The 14,949-nt window shown below is 46.0% G+C and overlaps 5 protein-coding genes across 5 annotated transcripts, besides 1 other annotated feature; 3 read left to right on the top strand and 2 right to left on the bottom strand.

The window, feature by feature from the left end:
- Positions 1 to 105: 105 nt before the first annotated feature.
- Positions 106 to 1,319, top strand: TSTA_077070 (uncharacterized protein; the record flags this gene model as incomplete). The annotated part of the gene is made up of 2 exons (XM_002341686.1): positions 106 to 1,157; positions 1,204 to 1,319. The coding sequence occupies exons 1-2, from the start codon at positions 158 to 160 to the stop codon at positions 1,317 to 1,319; spliced, it is 1,116 nt and encodes a 371-aa protein (XP_002341727.1). The 5' UTR covers positions 106 to 157.
- A 1,054-nt stretch (positions 1,320 to 2,373) lies between these two features.
- TSTA_077060 (mannose-1-phosphate guanylyltransferase) lies at positions 2,374 to 5,738 on the top strand (the record flags this gene model as incomplete). The annotated part of the gene is made up of 8 exons (XM_002341685.1): positions 2,374 to 2,612; positions 2,674 to 2,815; positions 2,875 to 3,149; positions 3,212 to 3,693; positions 4,465 to 4,508; positions 4,590 to 4,736; positions 4,790 to 5,666; positions 5,719 to 5,738. 8 exons carry the CDS (start codon positions 2,374 to 2,376, stop codon positions 5,736 to 5,738), a joined length of 2,226 nt encoding a protein of 741 aa, XP_002341726.1.
- Positions 5,739 to 6,519: 781 nt separating this feature from the next.
- Positions 6,520 to 8,042, bottom strand: TSTA_077050 (3-ketosteroid reductase). The gene is made up of 2 exons (XM_002341684.1): positions 7,886 to 8,042; positions 6,520 to 7,827 (listed from the first exon to the last, which is right to left on the bottom strand). The coding sequence occupies exons 1-2, from the start codon at positions 7,990 to 7,992 to the stop codon at positions 6,579 to 6,581; spliced, it is 1,356 nt and encodes a 451-aa protein (XP_002341725.1). The 5' UTR covers positions 7,993 to 8,042; the 3' UTR covers positions 6,520 to 6,578.
- A 1,030-nt stretch (positions 8,043 to 9,072) lies between these two features.
- TSTA_077040 (florfenicol exporter, putative) lies at positions 9,073 to 10,768 on the top strand (the record flags this gene model as incomplete). The annotated part of the gene is made up of 3 exons (XM_002341683.1): positions 9,073 to 9,236; positions 9,298 to 9,681; positions 9,749 to 10,768. Exons 1-3 carry the CDS (start codon positions 9,108 to 9,110, stop codon positions 10,766 to 10,768), a joined length of 1,533 nt encoding a protein of 510 aa, XP_002341724.1. The 5' UTR covers positions 9,073 to 9,107.
- TSTA_077030 (ethanolamine kinase, putative) lies at positions 10,266 to 13,138 on the bottom strand. Its single transcript, XM_002341682.1, has 6 exons — positions 12,844 to 13,138; positions 12,501 to 12,703; positions 12,307 to 12,418; positions 11,755 to 12,218; positions 11,326 to 11,684; positions 10,266 to 11,269 (listed from the first exon to the last, which is right to left on the bottom strand). The coding sequence occupies exons 2-6, from the start codon at positions 12,654 to 12,656 to the stop codon at positions 11,092 to 11,094; spliced, it is 1,269 nt and encodes a 422-aa protein (XP_002341723.1). The 5' UTR covers positions 12,657 to 12,703; positions 12,844 to 13,138; the 3' UTR covers positions 10,266 to 11,091.
- Positions 13,139 to 13,785: 647 nt separating this feature from the next.
- Positions 13,786 to 13,825: a sequence feature (A-rich).
- Positions 13,826 to 14,949: the final 1,124 nt, after the last annotated feature.

The raw sequence follows: 14,949 nt of genomic DNA, 5'->3' as shown, positions 1-14,949 counted from the left end.
AGTATGCTTAGTAATATATCCAAGTCACATGACCTTTACCCAACGTGTCACGTGCTCATTTTGTATCTATTGCCATTGCCTAGCAAGAGCTGTTTGATCTTCATTGCATACAATGTCGTGATACATGACATCGTGGTGAGTATGTTAGCCATCAATAATGATGTCGAGGAAAACCATCTTTCTGATGGGACCTCCATCTGGGAGACTACACTGGGATGACAAGGACCTTCTCCAAGTTGCTGTACCTCCATTCACGGAGCCTACTATCAGCCCATCCACAAACAATTCATCTAGAGCGGATATAACCAAATGGAGGGTTTTGCAAAGCGGGAATGCAGCCGAACTATATCATCCGGAATGGGCGCAGAATACCCTTTTCCTCGATACTGCCAGTTTGACTGCGAAGATGCCCAGAATATCCGATGATGTGCTTCTTTCGCAGTTCTATGAGCATTCATTATCTATTCTAGGGGCGAGTTACTCGTCCGAATCTGATAATAATGACACTACTTTACCCTTCGATGAAGAAAGTGGCGTGGATGAAAGTGATGGCTCGATGATGCCTGGCAGCTCTGAAGCACTACCTTTCCCTTACCCACGTGAATTACACGATATCAAGGATATTCCCAATGCTGCATATCTTCGATCAATTATCCCGCAAACTCCGAGCGTGACTCTTGTTGTGGCCGTCATAGGCATCAATCCTTTACGACGAGTCACCACTAAACAATCAAAACAAGAACTAGATATTCTAGAGCTTATTGTCGGAGACGAGACCAGGACTGGATTCGGAGTTACTTTCTGGCTTCCTGTACCAGAAGATCATCATCTGTGCGGGAGACAAGGAAACGGTTCTGCTACGGAATTCAGAGAAAAAATTCTAAGTATACGTCTTCGCGATATTCTTCTCATGAGGAACGTGGGACTTGGCTCTTTTCAGGAACTGGTATACGGTCAAAGTCTTAGGAGGAGTATGACCAAAGTTGATCTTTTACATCGACAACAGATTGACTCGCAGGATGTTCGGGGTGCATATTCTACCATCGCCATTGACACAACGACTCGTGAAGATAAGCTACTTTGCAAAGTACGCAATGTGCGAGACTGGCTGATGAACTTTGTGGGGACAAAGGCGCGTTATGGCAGGGATACTGCTGGTCAGCCGTTACCCCCGGATACTCAATAGACTGAGGGTTTTGTCAGTTGTTGTGGTTAACGAGACTCTGAAGTTATCGAATATCGCAGGTCATGATCTGGCTTCAGGGCTTGAAGCCATGTGTCTGGACTTTATCGCACTGGATGGGGAGGGCATAGTCTGACTTGAATGCAAGAGCTTCTTTTGTTTGCTTTCAGTTCCGCTTTGGTGGCAGATGTTATTACTCGGCTTTGCTTTGTGATTTTCCACTCGGCAGATTCATTTGCAGTTGTACAAGATAACCGGTTGAGATCGACCCTGTCGACCGGAAGACTACGAAGCGAAGGTTGAGAACAACGTCTACCACTGAAGCGGAACTGATAGCCATAAGACGACTCTGCTCTTGGAAACATACCTTTGAGGCCATTAAATTCAATTAAATCCAACCCGGTCCATGATCTTTCTATTCGGAACGTGAACTTAAATCCAACACAGTTCTATGGTCTCTTGAAACCCACCGCCATTTGCTTCGGCACGAGATCCAGGATAAACCGGTTTATTTTGAGAGATTTAATATGAGAAAATACTCGCATATATCTTCATAAGCAGCTCAAGCGATGAATACTTGTGTATTAGAAGAGAAGCACCATGGATTATGTTAATGGCTCACACTTGATGGAAGAGTAGAAGCTCATGATTTCCTTCTTGGAGGTTCTGCACCGCCTTGAAAACCAGGATAAGCAACACCAGGTTGTAAATTGGCTCTGGAATATGTTACGACATTGCCACGAGGAAACGTCGAGGATATAAGTCACATATCGATGAGATACCGATATTACAGCTACTAGAGATTCGCCAACCTTCAAATGTTAGTACTCGTCAGATTTACAACTGCTTTTCCTTGTTTCTCATTTAACCGAATCAATTCTATAGATCCTATAGACTCGTTCTAGATTTAATTAATGTCAGGGCTCTCAAGTTCGATTTCGGCTACATTTCGATGTTTCCGTCTCGCCATATTCCCGAAGCGGAAGTTGACCCCTACGTAACCCTACATTCATCCACGAACGTGTAAAACGCGATAGACACACCAACAAAAACAAATCTGAGAAATCGATTTAAATGTAATACAGGTTTCCTACTACTTGAAAAGATAGTAATAGCATCGTCGTGGACGAACAAGCAGGCATAGTCCTGAACCGAGTTCCATACCTGACGCTTTGGAGGTAAAGCCAGCAATGTTCGAAACCGAGACAGAGAAGACTGGGGGGCGGGCTTTAGAGCACAAGAGCAACGGAAGTAACGTCAATCGCGATATCGAGGGAAATAGCCAGAGTGAAAGTTCTACTCCTACTCCGAGTGGTGCTACTACACCACCCAAGTGTGTTCTCCCAGAAGGTGGTCTGCAGGGATGGTTGGCCGTGTTGGCTTGTTGGTGTATCATGTTCAATACATTTGGTTACATTAATGCCTTTGGGTATTTCTTTGTTCCTTGATCGAGGAAGCTACAGTTAATGCTAATGTGCTGCATTGGGTAGAATCTTCGAGGTGTATTACAAAAGCACCATGTTGCCTCACCAAAGTCAATCCAAGATTGCTTGGATCGGGTCTATTCAAGTCTTTTTTATGTTTTCGGCAGGACTTGTATCTGGTCCGTTGATGGATCGATATGGACCAAAGGTGAGACTTGACTTTTATAGCCCTGTTCTGAGTCAGGAGGCTGAGGCTAATCAGTGCAGCCAATCCTGATACCATGCTCAATCCTTTTCACCTTGTCGGTCATGCTCACAAGCTTATGCCGCGAATATTATCAATTCATACTCGCTCAAGGCGTTCTGGGAGGTCTTGCCAATGGCCTCACATATACACCTGCGCTGGCCGCAGTGGGACATTATTTCTTGAAGAAAAGATCTCTTGCTATGGGAATTGCTTCCAGCGGAGCGTCGGTATCTGGTGCCACACTCCCGATTGCTCTAAACCGCCTTCTCAATCGAACAACGGTTGGGTTTGGTTGGTCCGTCAGAGTGCTGGGATTTGTGATGCTCGTCACGAGTATCGTGGCGTGTTGTCTGTTAGCTCCGACGCACCCAAAAGACGCAGTGGACCTCCTCTCCTGCTGGAAGCTTGGAGAAACCCGGCGTACTCGTTTCAAGTAGCTGGAACATTTCTAGTCATGTGGGCTGTCTTTGTCCCGTTCTTTTACCTACCAGGATTCGGGCAATCTATCGGCTTAAGTGTAGATTTGTCCTTTTACCTCCTCGCAATTCTCAATACAGCATCGCTGTTCGGTCGACTATTCGGTGGCACAGTAGCAGATCGCATGGGCCGAATCAATACCCTATCATTTGCCTGTTTAATCTGCGGCATTCTGATTCTCTGCTGGTTACCCATCCGGTCCCACGGCGCGATTATCGCATTTGCGGCTCTATTTGGATTTTTTTCAGGAACGGTAATTGCTGTGTTCCCAGCGACGATTGCCATGACGGCACCTCAATCGAATCAGATTGGATCGTATCTGGGCATGGCGCTCGGCGTGTACAGTCTTGCTGGTTTGAGTGGTACGCCTATCACGGGAGCCATGATCAATGATTATAGCTCGTATCGGCCAGCTATCATCTTCGCGGGAATGTCAGCTCTGCTTGGGGCGATGATTATTTTTGCATCGAGGTATTATATTGCGAGGACCCGATGGATTGTGTAACGAGAGCCTGTCAGGTGGTTTGCTCTATAATGCAGCGAAAAGTATCAGTTCGTTCAATTTTCGTCCATTGGGCAATGGACGCCATCACGTGTAGCATGAGATCTTCTGTTGCCACTCAATGCGGAGTAATATGAGTCCATCACATGGAGTTTTTGTTATACTATGTACGTAGTACTATTGGTATAGCATTGATGAATTGAAACCAGCCATAGTAAAAAAGATCAAGCCATTGGCCTAGGTCCTAGGCATGTTTCAGGGGAAGTAGCCAAGTGGCTGCAAACGACAAGCACCTGACTGCGCCTGCCCCACACGCGTAAGCTCCTACAATCTCGCAACTTTCCCAAGCAGGTGACTGTTCTTTTCTTTTCTGACTGTCACCTCTCGCTTTCTGCTTCTCGCCCATATCATCGCGCATTGGGTTGCTGAGTGTTACTATTCAATTCAACACCGATCTCATCAGGACACTCGTTATAGCACTGTATACGCTGTTCTCGACTTTGCGTTGTCGTCATCGATTACAAGCCGGAAAGAGGACAGACCACATTTATTGACCTCTTTTCATTCATAATGAAGGGTACGTCCTCGGTCATGAACAATTCTTTGTCACAATGCTAATGGAGATTGACAGCTCTTATTCTCGTCGGAGGGTTTGGAACCCGTCTGCGACCCCTCGTGAGTTCCCCTCCGCTGCCTGTCTCAGATACAATTCGGTACCCCTTGATTGCGCAAGACAACAAAGCTGACATCTGATAGACACTCACACTGCCAAAGCCTTTAGTTGAGTTTGGCAACCGGCCTATGATCCTCCACCAGGTCGAGAGCTTGGCCGCCGCCGGTGTCACTGACATTGTTTTGGCCGTCAACTATCGACCAGATATTATGGTGCAAGCGTTGAAGAAGGTATGCAACTATTCGATTTCCTAGAAAAAAACTGGCTAATAAGAATCCCACAGTATGAAGAACAATATAACATTAATATCGAATTCTCCGTTGAGTCAGAGCCCCTGGGTACTGCCGGCCCCCTGAAGTTGGCAGAAAAGATCCTTGGCAAGGATGACTCGCCGTTCTTTGTCCTAAACTCCGACGTCATTTGCGAATACCCTTTCAAACAGCTGGCTGAATTCCATAAAGCACACGGCGACGAAGGTACAATCGTGGTCACCAAGGTCGACGAACCCTCCAAGTACGGTGTCGTTGTTCACAAGCCCAACCATCCCTCGCGAATCGACCGTTTCGTAGAAAAGCCCGTTGAGTTTGTTGGAAACCGCATCAATGCTGGTATCTATATCCTCAATCCAAGTGTTTTGAAGCGCATTGAATTGCGCCCAACATCCATTGAACAAGAGACTTTCCCCGCCATTGTCAAAGAAGGACAATTGCATTCTTTCGACTTGGAGGGTTTCTGGATGGATGTCGGTCAACCAAAGGACTTTTTGAGCGGTACTTGCTTGTACCTGACGTCGCTCGCTAAGCGCAACTCGAAACTTCTTTCACCCTCTTCCGAGCCTTATGTATACGGAGGCAATGTCATGGTAGACCCTTCTGCTAAGATTGGCAAGAACTGTCGCATTGGTCCCAATGTCGTGATTGGGCCAAACGTTGTCGTCGGTGATGGAGTGCGACTTCAACGATGTGTTCTCCTTGAGAACAGCAAAGTCAAGGATCATGCATGGGTTAAGTCGACTATTGTCGGATGGAACAGCTCCGTCGGCAAGTGGGCTCGTCTAGAGAATGTCACTGTCCTTGGTGACGATGTTACAATTGCCGATGAGGTTTATGTCAATGGAGGTTCCATTCTACCTCACAAGAGCATCAAGCAGAACATTGATGGTAAGTCATGCGACGACTGCCTTTAATATACTATTTACTAACATGTTTTTAGTACCCGCTATCATCATGTAAGGTCATCGCCGTCAACTTCGGCATCTTTCGGCGCATTGATGAATTTTCTCGTCCCAATTATACTCGTCATCCGCTCTCCATACGATAATTCTTTTCACCTGTTCATCTTACTCTCTTCTTCGGCCCTGGTGGCGAGAGGGGCTTTGTTTTGTCTTCATTGTACGCATCTAATCACAAAAGGCGCAAGTTGTCTGTCATATGTTTCAGGCACCGCGCTATCATCCACGATTCCACCATGGTACCACGTTTTATAATAAAAAAGAATTCCAACGTTGCATCTTCTATCAGATTTATTTCATGTCACACGCACATACCCCACTTCCTTCTCATCTGGACTCTTCTCTGCTCTTGAGGTTCTAGCAATCATCTTTTCTACTCAATGTTATTTTCCTCGGTCTTTCCATTCAGGATTCTGATTATGCATCTCTCCAACCACTTCTCAAAAGAAACTATTGATTTTCCAAGTATTTCAGCTTGGTTTATTGTCTCGTTCGTGGTTTATCATCATTTCTGCTGCTTCTTTATTTTTCTTTTTTAAAGGGAGGAAGGGTAACGAAACTTCGGTGGTTTAGAAGGTGGAAATGGGCCTATGGTATTGATCTAATCTTTCTGTTTAATGGAAAAGATGAAAATAAAAGACTTTCAGAAAGCAGGATAGTGCATATGCCGTGGCTATAGGAGGAAGAAACGAAGGTAATGTCTTTTGTCCTATTGTTGGATTGGGAGGCCGTTGATTAACTGTGTAAACCAAATAAGAATTAATTAAAAGAAAGCTAAGATATATGCGGTGTCTCTTCATTAAAAATTATTTATATAAGTATCTACCATGTGTATATACTATTATTGACCTTCTTCAAGCGTATCAAGTAACCCATCCCACTCAATCCTCAACTCCTCCATCTGCTGCCAACACTTCCTGCCCAACTCTTCAAACCTCACCCTATCTTCCTTCATCGCAACTTCCATCCCTCTCCTCCTCCTCCGCAACTTATCAGCTGCAGAGACATGTTCCCCATCAACAACACCACCATTACCCCAACCATCAGCTTCCGTACTGACTACAAGCGGTGAACCAAACCTATCCGTTGAGGAACCCCATTTCACGTGCCCGCCGCCTCGATCTCGGTACGGTTTTTCAGCTGCGTCGAGGATTAATTGCGGGGTGAGAGCGAGCCAGACGAGAGAGTTGGCGCCTATGTAGGGGGAGATGGTGTGCCAGGGCGATCCGAAGAAGCGCGCAAGATAGCTTGCGGCTGTCATGGCCCAGAAGAGAGGGAGGATAAGAGGGATAATTGATGTTCCGCAGATCCCTGGGTGGCCGACAAGGCTCACAGGAGCTGGTCCATTTGTCGCCGTTTCACTTTCATGCTCATCATCAACAGACAAGAATTTCTGTACCCAGGGCGCCGTACTCGGCAAATCCGACGTAAGAGCCAATATATCCGTTAAAGTCTTTGAGCTTTCGTATGCCACACTAGTCTTCAACCCTTGTATATCCTCAACATCAAACGATTTACCTGTAGCTTCAATACTACCAACCCAAATTATCCGTCCGGGCCCATTCGCCTGTCCCGATCGTCTGAGTAACGGCATCACATTATGAGCAAGCATATAATGCCCAAAAACATTTGCGCAAAACACCGCACCGAGGGGCTTTTCGTCTGGATGGTGGGTTTGTCGGGGGGTAAGCATTCCAAGGTATCCGACTTTGTAACTCGGCCAGGTAGTCGCATGCAACAGGTCTGTCGTAACGTTCCAAATTGCGCCTGGCCAATCGATTCCATACCATCCACCTATACCAGCGTTTAGAATTATAGAGTCTAGTTTTGGGAAATTCCGGTTTAGGCGTCTGCTTAGCGCTCGCACGGAGGGGAGGTTGAGTAGGTCAACTGTTTCGGCGAGTATGGAGATGCGATCCGCTACTTGGGATCCAAGACGATGCGCATAGATTTGGAGGTCATTTTTGAGAGTTTGGACTTGAGCGGGTGGGCGGCGTGTGGTGAATACGAGAGTAAGGTGTTTGGAGCTTTTTGAGGAGTCCTTTGCGAATTCATCGATTAGGCGGAGACATGTTGAGTATCCGAGACCGCTGTCACGTTTCCTTATGGTTAGCACTTTTCGTCTTCAGATTTTGATTGAGCACTCACGAATTGGCTCCGGTCACGAGTACGACGATATGATTTTCGAGATTGTCGGTAGGTCCTAGTTCTAGGCGTGCTTCATTCTTTCGTGGAGAAGAAGTTTGGACCGGCATGATGCAACAAGATAGTAAAGGCAAGGTTCAAGACAATCACTTGCTTCTCATCTCATTGCTTGAACAAAGCAGTCTCCAAGAAAGAAGGAGTTGGCCAGCAGTGAATGAGTGTTGTACGAAAGTTGAGGCTATCCCGTACAAAAAGCAACATGGAGCTATGCGAACATTGATTGGTCGATACTTCGGATCGACAACGATCTTTATGCCTCAGGCATAGATATCAAATCGTTAACCCTTAAAAAGTTAATGTACAATCGTACGAAGTGGTCTTTCAATTCTTTTAATCGACAACAGTGAAGAGAGCTCGGGACTCATTGCTCATATCAATTCCTCCTGCTTACGAAGAGATTCTTGAATTTCGTACTCACATACTTAGGGTACACGGTACACCTCTCTTGGCCAGGTATATCCGAGTCGTTCCACTGTGCATTTCATATTAATAGATTTCTAGACTATCAATTAAAGTGAATAAAGAGGATGATAGACAGAGTTCATTCTAGCTCTTATCAATAACCAAGAAAAAATTAGTCACTATCACTAAGTGATAATTGACTTGAAAACTAGTATCGAATTTTAGGACTGTAACTATAATCCACATCAAGATGAATCGAGTGAGGTCTATCTCTGGAATGTGAGATTTTAAACGGCTTACGACACTTGAATGAGTTTAGCGTACGACTATGAGAATTAGTAGAATCCTCTGAAATCCAGTTGTACCATCTCCTGCCTAAAAAGGTATCATTTTGGTGTTGGCAGCAAACCCTAGAAAATCTCGATTAGCAATAATCTCGCTGGTTCAGCAACCAATACCTGGTTCTAGAAGAGTGTAGTCATATTTTAGCTCAATCTGATAAGATTTAGATACAGAATATCGATCCATCAGTAGCAAATGATTGGCTTGTCTAGGCTTTAGTTGAGGTTGGTGAAGAACTTCTGTCGGATATGTTTGTTAGGGCTCGGATTTTCGGATCCGAGTTACTGTCGAGAAGCCCTAACTCTGGGAGGTAGCTATGAGTATACTGACATATATAATGGCTACAACTTTTCTCACGAGAGTATTTCTGTTTCGTTATTAGTATTGTGACGATTATTGTCTTCTGGTATAGATATTCAATATGGCGAACACTCGTGAAGAGCAAGGTATCACCTCATCTAGCGACAATATCAACGCTGTCATCAACGATGCAGAAAAGGGAAAGAGTAGCAGCATTTTCCAGTCGCCTTCCTTCGAGACATCTGGCGAGGTCTGCCCCTACACTTCATCCCTGTCTTCCCAGTCGTAAACCTCGATTAACATTCATCTAGGTGACCTGGGACGGACCCAACAACCCCAATGACCCCTACAACTGGCCAACCGCCCGCAAAATCACAATCTCCCTCATAATATCCCTCTCCCAACTCGTCTGCCTCATGACAACAAGCGTCATAGCCCCAGCGCTACCTCAAATCGCCACAGATCTCAACTTATCTGATTCCGAAGCACAGCTTGCGTTCTCCATCTTTGTGCTTGGACAGGCATTCGGTCCCTTTGTTATTGCTCCTATGAGTGAGGTCTTTGGTCGAAAGCCCGTTTGGGTTGTTTGTAGTATCTTTTTCATTTTATGGAACTCGGTTTGTCCCGTGGGCAATCTCAGACCGTTGATTATAGGGCGGTTCTTGTCAGGGGCTGGTGGGTCTTGTGGTGTTAGTGTATATACCCTCTATGCCTTTTTTCTATCTATCCTATAGATACTGATGGCATGTCTGAATCACGCAGCTAGCAGGTCCTATAGCGGTGGATATGTTTCGTCAGAAGGATCGAGGCAAATCGCTTGCTTTGGCTTCCTTGTTCCCTTACCTCGGACCAGCATTGGGTCCCATTGTCGGCGGGCTTGTCAGTCAATATGTCAGTTGGCCATGGTTATTTTGGGCCATGTCTATTTTCTGTGCTGCAGTCCTTGTTGCTGGTCTAATATTTGTGCGAGAGACATGCAAGCCAGTCTTGCTTCGACTCAAAGCGACGCAACAACTCCGGGAGGCCGGAGAGGGACATGTCACCGCAACGATGGTAAAACAATCATCACCGGATGACCGTCTATCATCGCGAATACTTGTGGGACTAAAGCGACCAGTCCAGTTACTACTGACGCGACCAATTATTCAAATCCTGTGTCTCATCAACGGCATCGGTTTTGGGATGTACATACTCGTACTATCATTTTATGCAACGGTGTTCATAGACCAATACCACCAATCAGCCACAGCGAGCAGTCTGCAATACATCGCCATTGCTCTGGGGAGTACCCTCTCAACCCAGACGGGCGGGCATCTCATGGACATCATTTTCGCTCGTCTTCTGGCCCGTCTTCCCGAAAATTCACCTTTACGTGACTCTCCACCACCAGAGTTCCGCGTCCCATTGATAGTCGTCGGTATCCTCATCCTCCCTATTGGTCTCTTCTGGCTCGGATGGTCTGCTCAAGCACACATTGCTTGGATCATGGTCGATATAGGCGCAACGATATTCGTAGCTGGGAATTTCCTAGGCAGTCAAGCTGCGCTTGCATACCTGTTTGATGAGTTCTCGACTCATACAGCTTCAGCGGGTGCTGCTATCAGACTGTTGGGGAATTTGATGGGATTCGCTTTCCCGTTGTTTGCTCCCCAGTTGTATGATGGGTTGGGATATGGATGGGGGAATAGTCTGTTGGCTTTCATATGGGTTGTGACTGTGGTTCCGATTCCTTTTGTGCTTTGGTGCTGGGGGGAGAAGTTGAGAGCTATTGGGAGGAAGTAGTCATCTACCAGGTCTACTTAGGTATGTGCATACCTAAATCGATGTGCGAACGGATTTCCAAAGGGGATGTAAGGGGTAAAAGTTATATCCATATGCATGAGAATAAAATTGGGAATAATGGAGTACTCAAGTATAAGCTTGTAAGCAAGATTATTAAATATTGGTAAAGCAATTTATAAACAACTGAATTTTCACCACGCCACCAAATAATCCTTCTTTCCACTGTTTATCCCGACAACATGCAGCTAGAATGTATCTGGAGAAGCAAAAAAGAGAGAAAGAGTCTACCTGTGCATTGTATAATCTTCGACGAGAACCGTACCTCAGGCTTCCTGCGCCCATCTACGTTCTCGTAATGGGCTCTCTTCGTCGGCTTCGGCAGACTTGCTGCCATCCTGTTCACGGCGCCATGCCCAGTACTCGCCTAGACGTACTTCGGCGTAGGAAGCATAGTCGAAATCGATTTGGGAAATGGTTGCTTGGATGAGAGCCCATACGCCCCTATAGTTCGTATTGTTAGCTGATTATTGGGCCGGTGAATGAAGGAGTATACTTACCAGTAAAACCCGGGTATTCCTCTAAACCTATCGACATCTTGAAACAGCTTTTCGACAACTTTTTGTTGCTGATCGGGGTCTACGCCTTTACCACCGTGCTGCGCGAAGCTCTTTACGTATTCTGTCAAGAATTCCCTCCGTACGGAACGAGTGGGCAACATGTTGTAGTCGCAATCATAGCCGCCCCATTCGGCAAAGTGGTTGGCAATATCGAATGCTGCGGGTGACGGCGTGGCGTATTCATAGTCAATGAAATGGACGTCTTGAGAGTCTGAATGGCCGTTGGTAACCCCGTTCGCTTGTGCGTGTGGTATTACAATGACATTGGCGCTCAGTAAATCGCAGTGAGCAAATACCAACTATGAATTAAGATCGTTAGCTTTGGGCCGGTATATCATCAATCACGATATGCAAATAGGTCAAACATACTCCATTTGCACCAATGCCGCTTCCATCATCAAATTCGTGTAGAGTACGCTCCAATTCGACCTGGAGTGCTTTTTGGCGTGCTCGCTGCTCCTCTGTCTGAACAGGAAGGGCAAGGATCCATTTCTGCAAAACAGTCCACAGATTGGGTCCAGCTTGTCTTGGTCGAATTGGAGTTATAGTGCCTGCTGTGGGTGCTTTGGGCGTTCCATCTGACTTGTACAGATTGTCCTCATCATGTGTAGATGAAGGTGTCTGACTATCGTCGGCCGAACCTGCAATGGGAAGAACAGCATGCCATTGACCAAGTCGACGGGCAACGCCTCTCCAGACCGAAGGATTGATGAGATCCGAAGGGGACGTGACATGACCGCGAATGAAGCAGTACAATAACCCGTTCTTGAACCGGGCTAGCAACGGAGGAGCGAGGCCGTGTTGGGCGAGCAAACTATGAGATCTAGTCTCCCCTATGGAGATTCAAACAAAAGTAATATTTACTTAGCATGGCAATGTCGCATTGGGGCACAAAGACAAAAATTTTGTCATGGTACATACTTTCACGGTCTATGAGTATCTCGGTATGGTTACCATAGGCGCGCATGAGCACGGCCTCATTGTCAATTTGTTCATCGGTCCAGCCGGGCTTCCGATTGACAATTTTCAGTAACTACGTATTGCCTCGATTAGTATACTAACCCCTCGAAGTCGGCCTTTTCTGAAAGCCTCTGGAGAAATGGTCAGTCACACACAGTATTCGTTATTCCGTCTGTGAATCGCACGAATTCAATATTGTTGCCAGGACCTTCCCATTCCGGTTTGATGGTGAGTACCAGTCTGAGGGCGGAGGCTTGTGAATCGGCGTGGTCGTAGGTGAGGGGTATATATCTCAGGGATTCGTTCGCCATTCTGACAAGCTGCGTTACTGTATATCAGTGTATGGGAGATATCGAGTCTGCGAACAAAATCATGTTAGCTGCACACAATATACACAGAGAGGTGCCAAAAGTCACGAGGAGAAGAATAGACATTATCCGCCACAATGACGAAGATCTCTTTCGTAGCTGCGGGAAGGTGTCGATCCGGAAAACGTACTCAATAGAATGTCAACACCATCAACCGTGTCTGTCTGCTAATCAGAACCGAGATGAAGTGTCAAAGAAAGAAAGGAAGAGTAGTGAGTTGCTAAGTATTCCGGCAGCTCAGCTTAGTAGACCTGGACGTAAGTACTGATAACCGCGAGAGCCGCTCGGTGTAGCACAAACCGCACGTTGCACACTGTGTAGAACGAACTGTACAACGAGAGGCCAGGATTGAAAGGGGGATGTGGTCTCGTGCCCACAAGTGCCAGCGAACAACAACAAGGGGTAAGGTCAGAAAATCGCGAGCGAGGCGGAAGAGGGGCTCTCGGTTCTCCACGCCGTGTACAAATTTAGCCTCCGCCGTTTGATGGTGGACTGCACTATCAACAATGTCTTTGCCACAGTGTCAATTCAAGTTCAAAGTTGTTATTTGTGATGATATCGAGTGGCCTTTCTGCTCAATTGATGTGTTGGAAGTACTCGGTCATGTCTCATCCGTCGTCCAAATTCGACTGACTTGATTGTGTCTCTCGTGACATGTGATTTTGCCACTAGACAGACTGGGCTAGTGCAGTCTGTGGGCCGCTAAGCTAGTTCCAAAGTAGTATAGTCAAGAACTAAGTGGCACAAGAAGACAACCAATCATAATATAGTATGTAGACCCATTCCAGCGGTCTGAGCTTCCTCATGTCAGCGTGCTACACCCGTGGATCTCCCTCCGGCGCGGATCAACTATGATCCGAGAGTCATGTGACCTCCGTAAAGGGCTCAGCGCAGCTGTAGTTAGCTTCGACAACCAATAACAACAACTAACATTAACACCTCAAATATCTCCACGTGCTATTTCCAGCCCTAACCCTATCTGAGCCAACCTCAAAAACTCTGCTCGCCCTAGTCCCACAACGGCCTAGCGCCTATCATCCGTCCAGCCCTTTAAAACGGCTACTCTTCCGCATTCCTTTCTTTCCTTTTCTTTCTTCTTTTTTTTTTTCTTTCATCTATCATCAGTAGAGGTTTACTTACTTATGTAAATAAACATTCTATTTATCGGAGCTCCGCTACGGCGGCTTGCTGAGAGTTATCCTTTTTATATTTTTGAGAAAGATATAAATGGGTTTCTTTCCGTTCCCGGCTCTGTAGAGCAATCGCGTCCTCCTTTTTCCCAATCATTATATGGCTAGGCTAGGGCTACGTTTCGACGAGGCTTCCCATGCGCTTTAGCTGTGGAGGAGACGTGATATTCTTTTTTCTCTTATACGTTAAGTTTGAGGGTAGTTTAGTGGTTTAGTTGTTGGGGAGTTGGGACTTGTGTCCCGTTGTATAGGTGGGGATAGTATATAATGAAAAAGATTGCCACAGATTCAAATGTTCTATATAAATGTAGACTCATCTGGCCACAGCACGCATTCATTCGGTCATTCTCTTTGGACTTTGACATGTCCAGCCTCTTCAGAACACCCAACCGCATCCATGTGCTGGGACTTGAATCTATTCCATTGATACAAGTGAGATTACTCCGTAGAACATCAATATTCTCATCTTTTTACGCAAGTGCGAGGAGGGGACAGATACCTTCTCCATTTATTTTTGGCCCTATTCGCAAATCCCTTCACCTTGCCAGACGACTTTGTCTTTTCCTTCTGAGGTCCGAATTCAAATTAGTTGATTGGACCTGCGCTGTGTATATGTGTATAGCCATTCCAGGCGAACGAGATATGGTGGGCAAGACTTACCCTGATTAGAGCCGGACTGCGATGCCGCCGTAGAGGGCTGCTGATCATCCCCTGTAGAGCTTTTGGTAGGTATATCCTCAGCTTTCATCGCCCTTTGTTCTGTAAGATAGCTATCATGGTTATTGCGACGACAGTGATGTCTTCGTATGCTGTACTGGACTTTATATCTACTTGACTACGCTGACTGTCGGTCATTCCCTTTGTATCAGTTCTTTGATAAAGAGTATACATCCTTGACATGAAGATAAGAAGTCTTCACTTGATCATTGGCTCAATCTCCAAACTCGGAACAATGCATTGTTCATCTCCTGACTGATCAAGTACCTTACCTAAATACTATAAAGAAACGGACACAAAGATTTATAAGAATAGGATACTTAATCGAT

The sequence above is a fragment of the Talaromyces stipitatus genome, genomic scaffold, assembly GCF_000003125.1.
Source record: "Talaromyces stipitatus ATCC 10500 scf_1105507295523 genomic scaffold, whole genome shotgun sequence".
Lineage (NCBI taxonomy): Eukaryota > Fungi > Ascomycota > Eurotiomycetes > Eurotiales > Trichocomaceae > Talaromyces > Talaromyces stipitatus.
Note: the sequence above shows the minus strand (reverse complement) of the source record. Positions and strands in the feature narration are given on the sequence as shown.